Source organism: Cyprinodon variegatus, unplaced genomic scaffold (genome assembly GCF_000732505.1).
Source record: "Cyprinodon variegatus isolate N-32 unplaced genomic scaffold, C_variegatus-1.0 Scaffold93, whole genome shotgun sequence".
In the NCBI taxonomy this organism is placed as follows: Eukaryota; Metazoa; Chordata; class Actinopteri; order Cyprinodontiformes; family Cyprinodontidae; genus Cyprinodon; species Cyprinodon variegatus.
The window spans coordinates 1,484,023-1,505,192 of NW_015150546.1; the positions used below are offsets into that span (position 1 = coordinate 1,484,023).

At 37.0% G+C, this 21,170-nt stretch overlaps 1 protein-coding gene across 1 annotated transcript; it reads right to left on the reverse strand.

Moving 5' to 3' along the window:
- Positions 1-7,527: 7,527 nt before the first annotated feature.
- Positions 7,528-20,351, reverse strand: zdhhc21 (zinc finger, DHHC-type containing 21). The gene is made up of 8 exons (XM_015373806.1): positions 20,268-20,351; positions 16,845-17,034; positions 16,651-16,749; positions 16,404-16,515; positions 14,415-14,553; positions 14,148-14,264; positions 11,692-11,735; positions 7,528-11,096 (listed from the first exon to the last, which is right to left on the reverse strand). The coding sequence occupies exons 2-8, from the start codon at positions 16,996-16,998 to the stop codon at positions 10,964-10,966; spliced, it is 798 nt and encodes a 265-aa protein (XP_015229292.1). The 5' UTR covers positions 16,999-17,034; positions 20,268-20,351; the 3' UTR covers positions 7,528-10,963.
- Positions 20,352-21,170: the final 819 nt, after the last annotated feature.

The following is a 21,170-nucleotide window of genomic DNA, read 5'->3' on the forward strand; positions in this document are numbered from 1 at the left end:
CAGATGCAGTGGTATAGAGCATCCTGCTGCTGGAGTCTCTAGAGGGACAGGTCGTGCTTATCCATTTGAAAATCTGATTGATGAGTCTGGGTTTGGCAGTTTGGACATGGCCCCCTCCTCTCCTCTTCAACCATGACTGTGGACCAGAGCACAAAGCAATGTCCATAAAGACACGAATGGCAGAGTCCTGACCTCAACCCAATAAAAAAAAATATGGGATGAATTAAAGCAGGGACTGAGAGCCAGGCCTTCTTGTCTAACATCAGTGTGTGACCTCACAAATGAGCTTCTGGAAGAATGGTCAACAATTCCTATAAACACACCCCTAAACCTTATGGACGGCCTTCCCAGAGGATCTGAAGCTGTTCTAGCTATAAAAGGATCGGGAGCATCATAGTGAACCTCTGTGGATTAGGAGTAGGATGTTACTGAACCTGGGCTGCTCAATGGCGCAGAAGAAGGTTAAGGGTTTGATTTTCAGCCCGGGGTCTTTCTGCATGGAGCTTGCATGTTCTCTCTGGGTACTCCGACATCCTCCCACAGCCCAAAAACATGACTATTAGGTTAAATGGCTTCTCTAGATTCTCCTTAGGTGTGAGTGTGTGTGTGAATAATTGTTTGTCTCTGTGTTGCCCTGCAATAGACTGGCGACCTATCCAGTGTGTACCCTGCAAGTACCCTCGCCTGGAGACAGGATCCAGCACCCCTTGCGACAGAAAATGGATGGATGGTGAATGCTTTTGGCAATATAATGTAGATAGAATTGAGCTACTTGGTTAAAGCTCAACCAACCTTTACTTTTAAACTCAATCAAAATCTCAATAATGCTGTATTTCCACCATTAAGTGAAGGAGCTGTTTCACACAGATATATAGAGTTCAATTTATTGATTGTGGTTGTTATATATGTTTTTTAAGGAAGAGGATTTGGGTCACCCCAAAAAATAAAAAAAGTTAACTGATTTTTAAATTTTATTTCAGTTTAGTATGGGGAAAAAAGTCAGAATTCTGACTTTAATCTCAGAATTCTGACTTTTTTCTCAGAATTCTGACTTTAATCTCAGAATTCTGACAGATAACAAACATGTTAGCATCAAGCCATAGCCGTGTCTGTTTTAGAGACTAGCTCTCTTGTTTTAATCACCTTCTGCTCCTCCATTAATGAGGAGACCCCTCGGGCACGTAAAAAGTTGCCTAATTCCGTCATTTTCCACCAATGTGTTAGTGGCCCTCTCAAACAACTCACATCTTTGTCAGTGAAGCTGAGTGCTCACACATCTCTTCCTTCATGGTGCCCATCTACATTAAAATCTAAAATTCTGAGAAAAAAGTCGGAATTCTGACTTTTTTCCCATACTAAAATGAAATAAAATTTAAAAATCAGTTTACTTTTTTTTTTTCAGTGGCCCTAATCCTCTTCCGTAGTTTTTAAACTAATATATATTTAAAAATATATATATGTATTTTATTTCTATATTTTATTTTACCGTACATTGTTTCTAATTATATGATAATATGACATTATGCTGAACATCTCTGTGATTTTAAGAGCATCTTTTAATAGGATGAAGGCTAAGGTTTGAAAAAAACATTTAATTTCCATCATGTTCAACAAGGAAACATGTTTTCAAAGGACACATTTTTAAGATAAAAGCTGCCTTTTAATAAAAAAAAAAAAAGTAGAATTCAGATCTCTCAGTTTGTGAGACAGGATCTGGCTGTAATGTGACAAACTGCAGCTAAAAAAATGCTTCAAGGCCGATGATAAAATGTTTTCATTTTTCAGCTGAATCGCAACTATTGATTTAATATATTGATAAATAAAAAGAACCTCCAAGTTTAACAGGGATTCTATGACATTAGAAAAAAAGGGCATCTGATCTCATGAGATTGTGCTATTTTTTTCATCATTTTGAAAAGATTAAAGTTTAAATCTGCTTTACTTTTTCGCTGCTTATCGTCCTTCATTTGATTTCTTAAAAGGATCTCAGCATTTCAAATTCACCCATATGTGACCTCATCCATACTCCTGGCCTGACCTTTTGGAACCACTGAACGTTCAAAGCCTACTTTAAAATGAGAACTGAAATAAATACCCCCAAAAAGCAAAAGCAAGTGAATCTGTCACTAAAGCAGAGCCAAAACATGGGACGTATTAAAACTGAAGATAACAGCACCAGCAGCGCAACCCACAGCAAAGAATCCAGCCTTAACTTAAACCCTGGAGATGGTGCACGATAAAAGCTCGCCTGTGGTCAGATGAATAAATAAATATTCAGAAAGAAATGTCTGCCTGCGTTGCCTCTTCAGCCTGGGAAAGGCGCGGGCAGGACAAGAGCTCTTTGTCCAGCTTTAAATTAACACAGCTGAGGCTGAGGAGAGAGGTGCACTTGAGGAAAGCTCTTAAACAGAAAGTCTGGATTTGTCCTTCAGTTACTCCTCTCAGTTAAAAAAAAAGATAACACTTTTTGTGTTCAACTCTGTTGTGCATTTAACCTCTAAATGTTTAGATGTCTAAAGCCAAAATCAAGCATGTGAGTTATAGTTTTACTCTCATTAGTCACAGCAACAATGATCAAGTCTAGAAACTTTAACACTTCTATCCCAAGAAAATATATTTAGATTTTTTATTTTTTTTTAGATCAGGTTAGAGCTCTTGACTTACCATCCACCACGTCCTGGCCGATATGTCATAACAAAGTTGCCATTTGATGGACCTCTCTGCCCGTTTCCCAGCCATCACTGAGCACGCTTTTTGCCCCAGTGGGAGACAGCACAGCTAATCAAAGGGGGCATCGTTACAGGCATGCTGAGCCACATGTAGGCCAGTCCTTCACCAAGCTGCATCATGGGAAATAAAAAAAAAAAAAGGGATCAGCAACAGATTGACCAGTGACTCGAACCTGACTTTGTTAATTAAAAGTACTCTGACCCTTTGACCTTAAACAACCCCACCCCCACACTTACACCCTCTTGTTTCTCTCCCCTTTATAACAGCCGTGTAATATGTAAGAGTAAGGCAAAAATATAATTAAAAACAATTGATGCTTTGCTTTCTGGCTGCCAGATAATATTTTAATCTTTTAAAGGAGTCAGTTTCTCTCCTGTCTTCTATCCTGACCGTGAAAGATAATGAAAAGCCATTTTAACACATTAAAATGACTTAAAATTAACCATTCCATTGGTGCTCTTGCTGAATGATTCCAGTTGTTTTCCTGCTAAAAAGATGCACCTTTACATCATTCTAAAGCCTTTTCAAACCCTCTAATATGTTGTTTCCTAAATTTAGCACCTGTTATTGCAAAAAAATGAGTATTTTTCAAATTTTTAAATAAAAGAACAGAATTCTCTCCACTTTAAAAAAAACCGCACATGCACAACCCTGTACTTGCTGAGAGGGAACGCCTATTAAACGCATGTGAGAGCATGCATGAGCTCATGCACTCTCTGTTTAAAAGTTGCTGTTTGCATCGCCCATACAAGCTTACTTTTTCAAAAGAAGGTTTGCAATTTTTCCGCTCTTATGACCCTGGGCCATTTTTAAAGAAAGGCGAGCTTCAATAATTGGCTCAAGCCATAGCTCACCACACACATATACACCTGAAAGTATGCATGGGCAGTTAAAGATAACCACTAGGGATGAGGACGTAGGACGGTCTAAGGTAAGCATATCACCAGAATGATTGACAATTACGGGGACCGCTTATTTTGATAATCTGTCCGGAAAAAGAACATCCTCCACTATACCTTTTTTAATAGGCCAAAATATGATTTTTACTCATTCTGACAACACTAAAAAAAAGCATTTCTATTTATCTTCCTTGGCCTGCTCAGTGGAGCAGTGAGTAGCACTGCCGCCTTGCAGCAAGAAGATGTTTGATTCCTGGCCCAGCTCTTTCTGCATGGAGTTTGCATGTTGTCCCTGTGCATGCTTGGGTTCTCTCCGGGTACTCCGGCTTCCTCCCACAGTCCAAAAACTTGGCTGTTAGGTTAATTGGTGTGTGAATGGTTGTTTGTTACTGCGTTGCCCTGCGATGAACTGGCGACCTGTCCAGGGTGTACCCCGCCTCTCGCCCGTAGACAGCTGGACATAGGCACCAGCACCCCTCGTGACCACCCTAGGGGTGACAGAAAATTGAATATTTATCTTCCACCTCACATAAAGGCTCATTCACTCACAAAATAAAATGAACTTTGTGGTTAAAAAAGTTAAAAGTTAATTTTTATTAAAAACAAACAAAAAAAACTCTGTTAGGCACTGTATGGTCACCACACGGATCATGTACCTGATCACATCAGTCAGAACAACAATAAATGATTTTTGTCCGTCATCAAAAATCAACAGAAACTCTCAGCTTCAACAATGAAGTTGGTATTGAGTCATCTTTAGATGTTTGTACCAGCTCTGTGTTGTTGTTTTTGTATCCATAAATTAAGCGTCATTGCGTGTCCATGTAAATGCTGTCCTAATGCTGTTTGAAAAGAGTTTTTCTTTCCATCCAGATTCCAATCCTCCTCAGCGAGACCTTTCGGTGGCAGCTGGATTTCCCCACGGCGACGGTGGGTGGACTTGGAAAAATGAACTTAGCATATGTTATCTCACATGTGTGACATTAGAAACCAAGAAGGCTGAATTCAAAAACAAACAAAAGTGTTTCTTTATTTAAGGAATTAATTTGTGGCCAGAAGCACTGCTCATATAATTTAATATCTTTAAGAAAACTTTTTAGTTTGATTGACATTTTTGTTAATACAAAAATCCTCAAAAATAAAAAAAACTTTCATATATATCTATAAGAATATTTGCAGAATCTTAGTTCTATTAGCCACTGTGTTTGGAAAGTTTTATAGGGGTGTAAACAATCATCTGTCCAAAAAGCTGTGAGAGGTAAAGGTTATTCAGATGCATCACTACTGCCGTGGTCTAAGCCAGGAGCTAAACTATCCTGAGACAAAAGACGACAAAATCAGGTTTTAAACCCACAGTTAGGATGGATCTATTCTTATTTTTGTATGATTTCAGAGTCAGATTTACTCAGCATACATGTTAGAAAAACTTAATGCAATGCAAAATACAGAACAAATGGTTGAATTAAAAAGTTCACTAAGCAATACTGTCAGTGTCAGCATAAAACACAAACTCTCCAAGATCCAAACAAAAGAGAACAAATGTGTGTGTTTACAGGACATAAATGTGAACTGAAGTATAAATCTATTGTTTTCTTAAAACACAAAAAGAATCTGTGCACTTCAGTCCTTCAGTGAGCAAAAAAAGGAAAATGCTGGAGTCCCTGCAGGACAGCAGCGCACATCTTATTGATTTTAATGTTGAAATCGATACATTTCATCGTCTTGATGGGATTAGATTTTTTTTAAGTGCAACTTTTAATTGGATTTCTACTTTCTACGAAGACACAGTGTTTGAAAATCAATAGGCCAATCAATAACCTCAGTGTACAGGAAGTTCAGCATCCGGAGCTGCAAACTGGAAAAACGCGGCACCTGAAAAAAATCTACTATGGCCTTTGCTTTTAACAGGGAGAAAAAACAGCTATCATTTATAATAACAGCTAAACTTCAAATTTAAAGACAATATTTAGCTTTTGCAAGAAAGAATAATCCTAAATGCAAATTTGGAAGATCTTTGCTTGAAAACTAAAGCAACGTGTATCCTTACTGGATCCATGGCTAACATGGACAGATATCCCAAAATAATCATGCGCCTCATGGCTAGTGATCCAATAATAAATTCTGAGACTTTAATCCTCGTCTAAGCTTCACAAAATAGCAGTAAAGCACGCCAAGCCACAAAACTCCAATCCTAGACAGGTAAACATGCATCTGAGATGTAACAGTTCGGGGCGTAGCTGTTTATTAGGCATGTGGCTAATTATTTTCTTTTGTTCAACCAGATGTCATAGATGACAGAAAGAGCAGGTGGTCATTTATCTAATTAGCCCAGCAGACCCAGCCATTATAACAGATTAGAAACACACAACAGAAGACCGCTATTATCTACGCTGGATCCTTTAAATGCTATCATGAGAGTCAAAGCTGACAAATTGTATGTGAGCAGTTTTGTAACATAGCCCATGTTTTTGTGACATTAATCCTTATTAAGACCCCAGCAAGCTGACTGGATATTTTGCCTCTTTTTTCTTTATTAGCTACTTTAAAGGCAGCTTCTCTTTGTGGTCATTTTGAAAAAAGTAATGCTATTAATACTAACAATAAACATAAGAAGGAGCCATTAAATCAAATCAAACTGTGTAATTCAACACATAATACCACAAGTGTGGATGATAACCGCAAATGTTGTGAAGAGATTAACTGATTTTTTTCTCCCTGAGCATGCTGGGGTGTCATGACCTCCTCAAACTGAGAACAATTGGGAGCGATCGTGTTTAAGGTTGGCACATTCTATGCTTTTAACATGACACGCGTTCACATGTGGTGCACCTATTTGTTGCCGCATCGAGACCTCTTAGGACAATGACTGATTAGAAACAGCTCAGCTGATGTCTCTGGCCACTTGTGCAACATTCCAGATAATCATTCAAACAGAAAAAGTTTTGCTTAATACATTTGTCTTTTTGATTAGTCCCGAAATCCATAAGAAGGTATAGATATTAATCATAAAGCTAATTATTGAATTACAGGAGGTTTATTTTTCTTTTTGTGAAGATTCTTCTTTTTCCATTTTTGGCTTCATATTTAAATTCTAAAATAAAAACATACCTTACTTATAAAATATGGTAAAATTAATCCATAAAAAATTCTTTTGTTTTTTTAAATAGCTGATCTAACACCATATATCAGCTATATTCTCCTGAACATTTGACACGTTTCTGGTTTTCAGCCTAATTTTCTGAGTATTTAAAATAAAGCTTAGAATATAATTAATCCTTCAGAATATTTATTTGTATTCCAAGAGTTTGAGTTCCACAACTTTAAAATGTCACCTTGCAGAAATAGACAACTGCTCTAACTTTTCCGTTTTTGTGTTGTTTCAAACACAAAGATAAATGTGTTTTATTTTTATTTTGAATTACAGTCTGAACATAAATAGGTTTATGTTGAATTGGAATGAATTCAGTAATTATTATTAGTTATTTATTATTAACAATTATATTTGTTATTTAGTATTTCCCCTCAAGGTTTTTATATGCTTAAACGTTTTTTTATTATCAATTGTAATATAAAAGACAAAATGCCCAAGGCTATCAATTTACCACCAGCTGGCTAAGGTTATATAGCTTTATAAATCTTATTTGAGAACATATTTTCTACTTTATTAACTTATCTTTTTGTATCTTCTTACTGAAATGTTTTTGATAATAATCTGATAATAACATTAATGTGTGACAAATAGCATAAACAAAGCAAAAAATAAATATTTTCGTTGCAAATACATTTTACAAAAATGTACATAAAGACTATATGCTCCAAAATAAAAAAAAGAACAAATTTGACAAAAAAGTTATTCTGAACGTAATTTATTCAAAAATGAATAACTTTACATTTCCTAAATTCACAATTCGTAACGTAATAAGTTGGCAACTTTTCATAAGATTTATAAACTAATTGGAAACACATTCACAAAAAGTATTCCAGTGTTTGAGGTCTGACTTCAAACCAAATAAGGCTTTAAAACTATGCATTACGAAACATAAAAAGAAAATGCAACGGTCCAAACTCTCATCCCTGTGGGATGCCAAGCAACAGCTGCCTCTCGGAAATGTTCACATCTACATTTTCCAGCAATGCAGTACAAGGCAATGACATGTAGTTATAAGCTTGGCAGCCGTACACAGGTTTAATGTCAATAATAGCTGTAAACTTTATGATAACAAAATAAAATAACAGTAAAAACAGAAATAAGAAAAAAACAATGTTTATTGCTCTCAAATATTTTAAACTAAATAAATAATAGGAAAATAAAACAACCTTTTAGAAATCAACCATACATTTTTTCCTTTCATTGTATCCCAAAACACCAAGAAATAATGATTTAAAAAATCTCACAAGCATCCAATACCTTAACACAACAAAAATCAATTTGCAAACATAAAATTATGCTCATGCAAATTCAAATACATATCTCCCATTAATGACAACATCTCTTTAAAAGGTTTTGCTTTCAAAATGAAGTCATATTAAAACAGACTGTGTGCTAGCTAGATATTCAGTGCATAATATAAAACTGCTACCTTTAAAAATTGGGTGAAACATGCATTTAATAAATGCTTGCTATTTATTGCAACGCTTTCCCAGATCTTTGGTCAGTGTGGACTGTACAGTGATGGTTAAATAACATAAAAAGTTTAAAAAAAAAAAAAAAGGTGACCTAGACAGGCACTTAAAACTACTCCACACACATTATGCTTTGTTAACATACAAGTTTAGCATTACTATAACAATATTTATTTTTGTAAATAATTCAGTAAAATCCCAAGCTTTTTCAAGGGGCAATCTAACATAGCTATCATAAATATGTCAAATTAACAGAGCAAACTAGAGTTTACTACCCAAACAGCAAGAAACACACAATTATAATGATTCCATGCTATCTGTTAGCACCAAAAATATCTGTGTTAGCATAGAGCAATTCACAAACTAATAATAATAATAATTAATAATAATTCACTCTGTGCTAGCACGCCAATTTTAGCCCGTGTTAGCATACAGAGCAATTAGGTAATTGTAGCAAAAGGTGGTTAGCAAGCTGTAGCCCAGAATATCTGGCTATCTGTTAGCCACTGTTAGCCCCATCTAAAAACTGAAAAATAAAAGAAAATCAACGATAAAATAATTTTATTTCCTCTCAGTCTACAAAACTAAGATAATTTAGATTAAGTGGAGTGGGTTTAAATGCTCTACATTAACAGAATTAAATGACTGTCCTTCAGTTTAATTAGAAATTGTTTTTTCTCTGAAACCTCTGGCTGTTGTCTTTTAGATTGTACATGTACTTGTTTTTTTTTTTTTTTTTTTCCCCTATACGCCTGCTTAATAAAATTATATTTATGTTTCTACAACATGACCAGTCTTTGAGCTCTCTATCTGGAATATAAATATAAACTTTAATTCAAAATATGCATATAAAATTGACCTAAAGGGCAAGACTCAAATTTCCTAAAACTTACAGAAAAACGGCTCCAATTATTTGTAATGTAATTAGTATGATTAATTATATTTATTCAAAAGAAGAGCTTAAGAATGTGGCTTGTATAGTTTTTTATGTTAAAATTAGTCAAATATATTTCTAGTAAGCACTAATAAACTGACTTAACCTACACATTTATAAATACACATTTTCCACATGACTTGATTAAAAAACTAAGTATTTGTTTCCAGATTATTTAAGATTTAAAAAAAAATTGCAGCCAGGAGTTGTTTCATAGGTGCGAAGGATCACTTGAAAGTCTGACTACCTCCATTAAAGTGTGGGTTTGACTGTTTGGCAGTCTGGTGAATAAAGGTGTGTGTTAAAACAATAGCAAAGAGCAAAAAGAAGCGGTGATATGGAGAGACAGAACTGCTGCAATCCATCAATCTCAAAAAGAGTCTAGTGACACTTCCAATTAATTTTAAACTCATTATTCCACAGAGATTAACATTGTTAGGAATCAAAGCTATTTGGAGTTACCAACCCTACTCATAACAGACATCCCAGGAAATCAAAATCCATGAGCTAAATGTGTTTGATGTCAAACAATAAACAAAAAGACTCAACGAGTATGGCTTGTGTGGAAGACCTGCCTGGAGAAAACCTTGAGGATGTACCTGGATTAACCAAAAGACCTGTGCGAGAAAAGCCATTGCACAAATGAGACCAAATTAGACATGTTTGGTCATATACAAATATACCAACAACGCAAACATCTCATACCAACTTTCAAGGATTGTGTTAGATGGCCAATGATTTGGGGCTAGTATCCAGAACCCTGGATCCCTTGCATTCAATTAGTTGATCCTGAGCTCCTCTATATAGCAAAGTGGTCTAGAGTTAAACTACCGTAAGACTATTCCAGAGTCCAGAGTATCGACCTCAACCTCCTTGATAGGCTTAGAGTGGGTCCTTAAAGGGACTGTACATAAAGATAGACACACAAACATCAAGGTATTGTTGATCAAGATGGTTTTAGAAGCTAAAACAAAAGCAGAACACTTAGTTATATATGTATATATATGACTGTACCTTGAACTTTTAAGAAAAACAGCTGATTCTAACAGCATAATTCGAAAAAAAAAAAACAATAGAAAATGAACATCATCTTCTGATCCGTGAATATTAAACTAATATTTTACAGCAGGATTATTTATTATTGATTATATTAGCCTTTCTTTGCTTTAAAGCTCTCTGCAATCGTATAACATCTCCTTCTGAGTAGCAAGGTATCAACTTTGCTCTGTGGCCTTGCCTTTAAAAACAAAACACATTATAGATAAAATTATAATATATCATTTGAAGAAAACATTCATGAATCATTAGAGGGTAACCCTATCTAAGAACCGCTTTAAAAGAAGAATAGGACTAATAAAAAGTCCCGAAAACAAAAAAAAGGCACAAACTTTCCACAGAAATCAAACATTTCTAACTGATTTGTTCTTGTGATAACTAGTGAAGGCTTTTTATGACGTGTCCTGAGAGATGTCGCATTGCTACCAGCAAAGGTAGCTCCCAAAACGATAAAAATAGCACTCACAGTAAATAAAACATTTTGCATTAGTTGAAAATGTATTTGTGACCCTGTTTGATAAAAAAAATACACAGAGTAGATCTAAGCAAAAGAGAAGGATAAAATTAGATATCCGCTCACAAACCATGATCGCTCTTGTAGCTCAGCAGAGGATGAATAGTAGCAGATATATTTGTGGGGTTTTTAGGAGTATGTTGAGTGTTTAACTATAGCAGCTTCTACTGAGAGTGTAGGCAGCAGAGGAAATGTAGTGTGGCAGGGCTATACATGGCTGCGGTAATGGTGGCCCGCCTGCAGAGGCTGTCTGCTGCGCAGTGGGAGGAGCCATAGAAGTTTCCAGCGTGTGCCACAAACTTCAGCGAGCGCCCACTGCCACGATCTTTTGGTTCCATATCTGAACAGAAAAAAAAAACAGGTAGAAAAAATATATAATTGCATACATAGTAACAATTTCAACCCTATAGCAGGTGACTCCTTTGGAGGAACACAGCTCCATGGGGCGGCATCCCAGGGCAGCATAAGTTTGAGGGCGTCACAAAACATAAACAATTACATTATTACATGCTAAAGAAGGTGAAGCTGACCTTGCCATGTTGTGCACTATCTACTACAGAATGGAAAATACAGCAGGCTAATGATGCTGGAGTTGATAACTGGCTGAAAGTCTCAAATTCTCCACAACATAAAACCAAAAAAAAGCCTTAAGTGCAAATATTTCAGCTATCATAGTCATTACTTCAAATACATGTTTGCAATTTTTTCATTTAATAATAGAAACCTACAAGAAAATGCTACTCCAGTTAAACTGTCATAATAAATAAATCCTGTATTTATTAAGGATGCTTCAAATAAACCTAAATGTGGAGGTAATAAATAGTGGTGGTTTAAAGGTCATTAAGGCTCTTAAGAGGAGCTTAAGAGGAGCTTATTTTAAATTGCACCATTATCCAGCAGCGAAAATCAGTCAGACAGAATAAAACCAAACTCACGTTTCACTGGAGAACTGAGACATTTTTTCAATGGTGGTCATGTCCTGTGAAAAAGAAGAAAAAAAGAAACGGTTATTTATAAACTTGTATAAAAAAAAAAGTTGTAGCCTTCTCATTTTGGATTCTGGGGTCCATTTCAAAAAGCAGGTTTACTAGAAATTACTCTGAATTTTCTAAACCTGAAATCAGGGAAACAGTTTTTTTCCGGTTCACAAAGAGGGTTTGCTCGACCTCTGCTTCTGTTGCCATAGTAACTTACTACCCAGACCTAACCTGGTGGGAAGCAGGTTTTGTTCACTAAAGTCCTCTGTCTCCGCTCTCCTTACAGTCAATCAAGTTGCTTTATTTCCTGATTTGCTCAGGAGAGTTCTGTCATAGTTTTGTGTGAACAATAAAAAGGAAATCCTTGAACAGGTCCGTTTAGACCTAGTGAATGTTAAAAATAAAAACATAGCATATCCTATTGACAAGGATCCAAATAAAGAACGAGCGGCATTCATTCAGAGAATTAAATATAATAATAAAGATATTCGGTTATCTTTATTAGCGCTACCGTTTCGCCTCACATTCCATCACATACATCCTCGACCTCATCCGTCCACACATTTGCAGCAATGGCTTCTTTAACAGCTATTTATAAGTAATTAATATCTGTGAAAGTACATTGATGTGTGATAACAGCATTATAAAATCGACTGCACAGTCAAGACCGGAGCCTGATGAAACGATGAACAGGACCTACCTGTCGACATTTTTATTCTTCATCTTCAAATTTAATACATTAATTCACTACCATTTAACCAGTAAACTAGTTTCCCCCTCGTAATGACAACAGCTGGCTGTTTTTGATATTTATTAGTTTGTCTGAATATGTATTTTTGATATCTAAAATACATTTTCTCCTTTTCAAAATAACCATTCTGCACATTCCTATTGTTAATGATCATAATTTGTATTCCTTTTAATCAGAAAGAAACACGTTTCAGATATCATAAATAAATATTCAGTCAAGCTGGTAAAAGTTCAAACTGCTGCTTAAAATGTGTAAACATTTCTAGGTATAAAACACTTAATCCTTACAAGTACATTTTTAATTTTTACTTATCATTTAGAAAAACTTTTTACTACAGCTCCAACTAGGAGAGTGATTTTGACTAGAAAGAATCTTATTTTAGTGATCTACAAATAGAACAACAGAGAGAAGAGTGCTTTTACTAAAACGGCCACTTCATAAACCTATGCATTAATTTGAGCAGCACTCTTCTCCTACACCATCTCCCTCTCCTTTGCAGCTGTTGTGCTGTTTCTCTGTCTTTTAAACACTTTCACAAATGTGTTTTTTCATTTTTGCATTAAAAACTCTAGTTCCAGTGGGGTGAAGTAGGCACTTCCTGTTGCCGGTCGTCATGGTGGCTTTTCATACTTGTTACGCACGTGTTTAACTCTGAGAGGACCTACTTACAGTTGATTAAACTAACTCACAGCAGCCGTTGTCGAGGTTCTAACCTCAGGCTAGATCAATTCAGAGTTGAGGATTCGAGTTTATTAAACCTCTAGGAAATAGGCCCTAGAATGACAGCAGTTGGTTCTCAGCACAGTAGATAGTGGACGTTCAAAACAATAGAGCGCTGAAATGTAGGTTTTGATGGTTGGCTTTGCAAAAATTATGATGTATCGTGCAAACATTAAATTAAAAAAGATAATAAATGATTAAACCCATCTGTAAGACCAGGTTACATTTTGTTTTCATTTTTCTTTGATATTTAGCATTAGCATGTCATTGGTTTGTATCCACAATATTCTGTAATGTCAGCTGATATACTGCAATGTAAGAGCAGGCTGCTGTTTCTAGTCTCCCACAGTATTTTATATCCACATGCATGTTGTCACATAGAAGACTTCACTTCCTTTCTCTCCGCCATGCCATAATTGGCTGTTTTATTCTGTTGGAGAAGCAATCTTATACTATCTGTAATGATAATTCTATGAATAGATATGAAAAAAGCCTTTCAAGGAAACTGAAAAAATCCATATATCTAACAACTTTTACTTTACACAATTAGATTTTTGAAGTTGAATCGTCTTTAAAATAAAACAGGATCCTATTTCTTTTAGGCCTCCTTCAAAACAGGGAAGATGAGAGAAAAAGCCATTTAATTAACACAAAAAACGGCTACAAGGAAACAACAGCTTTCCTGAATTTTTAACAATTAATAAAATTAAGAACAAGATTCCTCACAAGATCTGTGAAGAACAAAACTGGAACAGAACCCAAGTTATTCTTCACTGGAATTCAGGATAAAAACAAACGTTAACTTGAGAAACAAGTGTTTGTTGGGGTCAAAATGTCTCTATATATACACCTCTTCACCAGGATGACAACAAGTTCAATACAGACTAACAGCGGACATCAGAGGAGCAGCAGTTTGGCCGTTAGTGACCGTGGGAGTACTCACAGAGAGGATGCCAGCCATCTGGGAATAAAACAGGCTTGACATGCCACCAAACATGACCACACCCATGACAGCAGAAACTCGAAGCAGAGCCAGTTCATGACGCGTTGTAAACCTTTCCTGGAAACAAAAAGACAAAAAAAAAAAAAAACAGGAAATACAATAAGCAACTCCAGTTTAGCTGTGCTTCATTATATTTTGCTGCAAATTATAAATGACATACCACAAATTTAGTAAATCTGTAGCAAGAAAGCAGACCCTCTATCTCACCTGGTCTAGCCTTGTCAGCGGCTGGAAATAATAGTACTGGCAAAAGTCCAGCACCAATGTGAAAAAGCTGAGGACCTGAGCATAAAAACACAACTGCAGGAAGAGCCAGTGGTTGTCTTCTCCAACACAGTTATTGATCCTGAAAGAAAGGGAAACGGGAGTAAGGATTTAATCTTTTATTACATTTTCTTGATATAAGGATGGACGTCTAACTGGATGACATCATCGAAGAGTCAGGGCGGCCAGTCGGCAATCTCAACGAGTAAAAAGTTTCCAGCTTGAGTATCATCTTTCCATATATTGATATATGAGGATTCTGTTCTTTATCATGATCTAATTTAAAAGGAACCTGGACCTTTAAATTGGGTGTCATGGGGTTAGACTATGATTATCAGGAGAAGCAGGTACAGGCAGATGCCAGAGGAGCAAAAAGTGAAACTATATAAATAGGAAACCTGGAAGAAAACATGCTAGAAGTTACAAAGGTCTTCAGACCAAATATACAGCCAGAGCTACAAAAGAAGGGTGTAGAACAAATCATACCCAGGAGTTAAAATTTTACTATCAAGTTTAACACCAAAATGAGATAAGACAATTGTTCACAAGACCAGACAGTCCAGTCTGACTGCATTTGAGTTATGCTTGTAGATTGTGCAATAATCCCAGTCTGTTTAAAGTCAGAACTGGTAGATTTATACTGGAGCTGCAGCTGCGTTCGAAATAAAAAAGTAATTCCACACAGTTTACGATTCAGTGATTCATAGGTTTTTTTATAGGTTCGTTTTTTTGTATTTGTCAAGTATAATAGATATCTATATCATAATATATTACTATATTATAAAACAAACCGCCATGCAAATTCTTTTATAACAACAGCCATTCGACTTTCAAATTCTATGCAGATTATCTTGTTTTTTTGGGAGTTTTTTTAAAGATAACTGTAATCTTTTTTCCATTTTTCCAGTGTTTTTATTGTCATTAATGTTCCAGTTTGTGTGGGTTGTTATTTGTGTTTTCCTCTCTCCACCACCAGGCGGTGCCCTGTCCTCGTTGGCCCTCCATGCCCACCTGCGGCTCATTACCAGAGGAGTACTTGAGCAGCTGGCTGTCACCACCTCGACGCCAGAGTGTTTGCCAGTATTGGGTACTCTAACCAAACTGAGATTAGCAGAGTCTAACCTTAGCATTGTTTCTCTGAGTCTGAACTTGTTTTTTGTTTTTGTTCATCCACAGGAAGACTTCCTGTGTTACTGGATGAGCCTGGACCTTCTACCCCTGGAAGGAATTCCTGAGTCTCACTGAGCAAGGGGAAAACAACCACATGATCCGTTCAAGTCCACTCCTGGAGAACCAAGTGACAGTCGGCACCTTTACTCCTCTGGATCCAACGTATGTCTGCCTGTCCGCTCTCCAACGAGTTCACTTTTCTCTGGATTAAACCCCCACAAACTGGATCCAAGGATAAACCAAGAACCCCTAAAAGTGAGTGCCTCTCCAGCAAGATTCAAGCCTTGCTCAGATACCCAGAGGGGCAATGTGTGGGAGTGGGTTTGGAACTCACAACCTCAGAATTTCAAGCCCTATGCCCTAACCACCAGGCCGCCACTCCCCGGGATAATGTTTTAATCACAAGATACTCCCCGGGAGTGTCTTTCTGTGTTTTTATTATCATGAATTTTGGTCCTCAATCTCCCAATCAAATTTTCCTCTTGAATCATCTTGTCTTTGATGTTATTACATGTTTATTTATTTCTTTTTTGTCTCATGCACTGTCCAAATTGCACAAATGAATGTTTTTTATCCTGAATTCCACTTAAGAAAGTGGTCTAGATCTATATTGTTATCTAAACAGATATAAATTAGTGGTTTTAAAATATAGAAAGCACTGCAACTCTTTCAGTCTGCTAATACAGAAGGTCGGTAGATCCTATTCCTATTAATAACACTGGACGTAGATAAGTCTCAGTAAGGTAGTAGCTGTGTACTCACCAGGGGCAGTGGTGGTCCATCCTGCGCACACAGTGACCACAGCGGCTGCAGTGGTGTGACCTTTTAGGTCTCATTAAGTTGCACTTATTGCACAACTCCCAGTGTTCTCTTTCTGCAACACAAACAGACATCAGAATGCGCAATCTATAATTCATAGTTTCAGGTATTTCATCATAGACTACAAGATTTTACAGCTAAAGATGACAAAAGTAAGCAGCAACAGTTTCTTTTTTCCTGCTTTCCTTACCAGAGTGAGGTATGTGTGGGTCCAGAGGAAGACGGCCGGGATCTGCAGTGGAAGCTCTAAACAGGGCCACTACGCAGAGAGCCGATGCTATGTAATAACCTTTGGAAAGAGAGAAACACAAGGCTTCCTGAGCCTGAGATGTTTCTTGGACCGTTGCTCATTTTCACAGAAACAGTATCAACAGTGATACTTACAAACAACTAAGGCCCAGGGGATGTGGCCTTCATCGTAGTGAGGAAGCAGCACCAGTTTGGGGATGAACAAGGTGTTGTAGAGCCAGATCCCAAACACCATGCTGATGCAGAGCCAGCCCATGGGATCCACTACAAAGTGAAGTCGAAGCTTCATTGCTACTGATGCTACGGGTCGCTGGATCCTCACTGTCTGCAGGAAACAAATGCAAGCCAGAGCAATTAGTAACCCTGTAGAGAGGGCTGTAAAATCTAACAATAATAACTCATTACATCAGACCTAAAACAGTTTTAGATGATTCTCCATGGACTCCTCACCTCCTAATGGTTCTAACTATCGTGTTAAAGGGTTTAGGCTTATAAACACATGAATAAATCCAGTTTCACTGACCCACCCAACCGTACCTTTGTTCTCACTGGGTCATTGACACCATTTGATCGACATGTAGCACCTTTCAGTGAGACTGTTTAACATGCAAAGCACAGAAACTGCAAAGCCGAACCTAAAAAAGTTCTTTCCAATGAAAAACAACTGTCTCTGGGCCTTTTTTAAACAACAGCTACAACCTTTTACATTCCAATAAGCAATAAAAACAAATAGAATAAAAGCTGATTTGAGGAACTAAGCCTGGTAGAAGAGGTGGAAGAAGCACAGGGGAATATGCTGGAGAAAGACCATACAGGGATTTAGCTAAAAAGTGTAATGAAGACAGAAGATATGCGCTGATATTTATGGTTTCTAATGGGAACTTAAGCTGCTAAGAGATCCAAGATTTAATGTCTGAAAATTTATCGAAAGGGGAATTCAAGTGGGTTAAAAAGTAGATGCACCGATCCAGTTTTTTCCAAACTGATCGGCCGACACCCAACATAGATCCAATACTACTTTTAAAAGAATGAACCGTATACACTGCCAAGTGAGTAAAAGTATCATGATTGACATAGACACGGTTCAAAAAGGTAAAAACCTGACATGGATATAAACCATCACTAGCTACTGTGAATGCTCTGCACACTGAAGTCACTAGATCGCTTCACTATTGCTGTGAATATCAATAAAAAAAAAAGATTAACAGGATCAGAATGCCGGATTGGATTCATTTATCGGATATCCAATTCAGCTAATTGGCCAACGTCAACCACCGGTGCCGTAAACAAACCCAAAAATGTGCACCATAAATACACATTTAATCATTTCATCATTCTTCTTCACCTTCACTAGATATGGATACTCTTTAGTATATTCTGCTGTAAAATGAGTCTTATCGGGCTAGCTCGAGTTTCACAGCCCCCCTCCTCACCCACGCTCTCTCCATTCATCTCCTGGTTGCAATCTTCACTCACTGCAACAACAACGTTCACCGGTTCTTTGAAAGAACGTGTTTATTCTATGTAGTTTTTTTCGTTCTTCCAGCAGCTCTTCTTTCCTTTTTCTTTACTGGAATCCGCTTAAGTACCTCTTTTTGGTATCCATTGTCGCTAACACATTGTACGTAACAGTTATGGTTTTAATCTACGCTCTGGATTACCCATAATTCCAAGTCGTAGTGTAAAAAATAAAATACTCAAATACATCATTCTTTTAAGATCTTTATTGCGCTTTGAAAAATACTATAGGAGTGTATTTTCTACCAACCGTCTAATGAACTATACACAGTAATTAACATAGTAATTAAAAGTACCACTGTCTGCTTTGCTATTGGTGTAGTGTTTAAATGGCTCACTGTTGAAATCTGGCAAGTGTTGCGGTATAAATACGGTCCAGTCAGTCAAACTGGTAGCAGGTGGGTTTAAGACAAACTTTTCACACCATTACATCTGCAAAGAGACATCCTAGTCCACAATTAAATAGGGGGCCAACCAGGGCCTGTTAGGAATCCAGTTTGTGTGGGTTGTTTGTGTGTTTCTTCTCTCTCCACCACCAGGTGGTGCCCTGTCCTCGTTGGGCCTCCCTGCACACCTGCGGCTCGTTGGTTTATTACTGGAGGAGTATTTGAGCAGTGGGCTGTCACTACCTCGATGCCAGAGTGTTTGCCAATATTGGGTACTCTAGCCAAGTTGAGATTAGCAGAGTCTAACCTAGCTTTGTTTCTCTGAGTCTTATGTGTTTTTGTCTTTGCTCTTCGGCAGGAAGCCTACCTGTGAAAACTGGATACCTGGACCTTCTTCCCCTGGAAGGAATTACTGAGTACACACTGAGCAGGGGAAAACCACAGCATGATCCGTTCAAGTCCCCATCGGAAATCCAAGTGACAGTCCGTGCCATTACTCCTCTGGGTCCAACGTATGTCTACCTGTCCGCTTTCCAACGAGTTCCCTCTTCTCTGGATAATCCCACACAGACTGGATTCAAGGATTGATAAGAAACCACTCAAACGTGAGTCCCGCTCCAGCTTTATTCAGGTCTCAGTCAAATTTCCCATGGTCCCTGAACTGATCACTGTGGTCTCCCCTTCAGACCTTCCAGTTCCAGTTCACCAGCCTTCTGAGTTCCAGATCCTATTCCTGTACACATTACATCAAATACACCTGTTTACCTTTTCCCCATGTACTCTGAGTGGTTTCTCTGCATGTGGGTCAGATTCCTTAAACCGATCATGACAGGGCACCTAAGAGGTTGGCGGCCCCTAAGCAACTGCAGTCTCTGCTTACTGATATTTACGCCATTGGCTGCTCGCATATATCAGAATCAGAATCAGAAATACTTTAATAATTCAAGAGGGAAATTACTTTAGTTACACGCTCCAGTCACAGTTTTAGAGCGAGAGACAAAGAAATTATATTTAAGACTTTTTCCTTGAGATTGTTAGAATAATTAAATAAAATTCATTAATCAAAACTAGCTAATTAAAAGCTAGTATTTACCACATTTTGAATACATATATATATATATATATACTAATTTATTCTGAATTTAAAGACCAGCTGTAACACGTTGGAGAGCCCTGACATCACTCATTTATAACATGTTATTATACCTATTGGCTTCAAAATATTTAATAAACCGCTGTGCGGCCACCAGACGTGTTACCTTCATCTATTATTTCTAAATAAATATAAATAAATAAATAATGGCAGGCGTCCAATAAAAGAGTAGCTGTAAGGGATGCCAAAGAGGGGGTTACAAATCCAGCATAATGTAAAAACCATAGCAGAGGCATGGAATAACAGCCTTATGATACCTCAACCATTAGTTAAATGTGAATAAACCGGATTTGTAACCGTAAATCAGGTTTGTAGCCTCGCCTGCTCCATCATCATTCATGTTGATAACACCTGACAGCCGCGATGGGCTGGGCTCCATACAGCCTCAGCAATATCAGCTAACACCAGCCTGTTTTTATTCAGTCAGGATGCTTTAAGAAAAAAATGATTAAATACATACATTTTTGATTATATTATTACATAAAGCGAAATACGACTTACTTGTTTGGGTTTTTTTTTTTTTTTTACGTCGCCCTGAGGAGCGCACGTAGAGTCTACTTCCTCTTCCGACCCTCGGTGTTTCGGACAGGAAGTTGGTTACCTGCAAAAATAAAACTGCTTCCGGTGACTCGGATTTAGGAAAATAAAAGTATCGTGTGATTTTAAAAGTAATTCCATGCAGGTGTAAAATGTTTTTTGTGTGCGTATTTATTTTTTTAAGCCGTATATATATTTCTTCATTTATTTTTGTTTTGTTTGATGTCTTTGTTTCTTGGTAACCTTTTTCGTCTTTGTATGGGTGATTTACAGCCCATCTCAGTGTCTTCTCACTCTCACTCCATATTCACAATTTCTCAAACTTAAAAAATTACAGACATTAAAACTCAACTCAGTCTAGTTTAATAATCTCCCGTTGGAATTTAGGAGTAATTAAACCAACACAAATATTTTAATTCTTAAAGCTTCCAGGTTTCCCTATCAAACCCATAGGAGGTCCACAAAAAGAAAAAGAACCACTGCATTTTATTTTTCAGAAGATCAGCCAAAGAAAAGACCAACCACATTCGAAGAGGATGTGCAGAGCAACTAATTTATCCTGGATTCATAGAGGAGAAACCACAGGGACTTCCTCCTTTTATTATTACTTATCTTATTCATTTATTTTTATTTTAGTCCATTGAATATCTTTAAAAACTTAACCATCACATTTACCTAACTGAAAAATAAAAAGAGAAGTGCTGTCTCCTGTCATGGTGAGTTTTTATAAAATCCACAGCCTCTTAGAAAAATCTGAATTGTTTAGCCGTTTTGTCAATTGTAAGAATTAGCTAGACAAACATTTAGCAGATTTTATACAAATAATAAAGCATCTACTGCTTTGAAACCTGTAGTCTAAACTAAAAT

What these genes read in the sequence shown, in the direction of transcription:
- zdhhc21 (XM_015373806.1), bottom strand. Translation starts at nt 16,998, where the DNA reads ATGAAGCTTCGACTTCACTTTGTAGTGGATCCCATGGGCTGGCTCTGC. An exon ending in ATGGACCACCACTGCCCCTG is followed by an intron (nt 14,554 to 16,403) that starts GTGAGTACACAG and finishes CCTTTCTTTCAG; the next exon opens with GATCAATAACTGTGTTGGAG. An exon ending in TCTCAGTTCTCCAGTGAAAC is followed by an intron (nt 11,097 to 11,691) that starts GTGAGTTTGGTT and finishes TTTTCTGTTCAG; the next exon opens with ATATGGAACCAAAAGATCGT.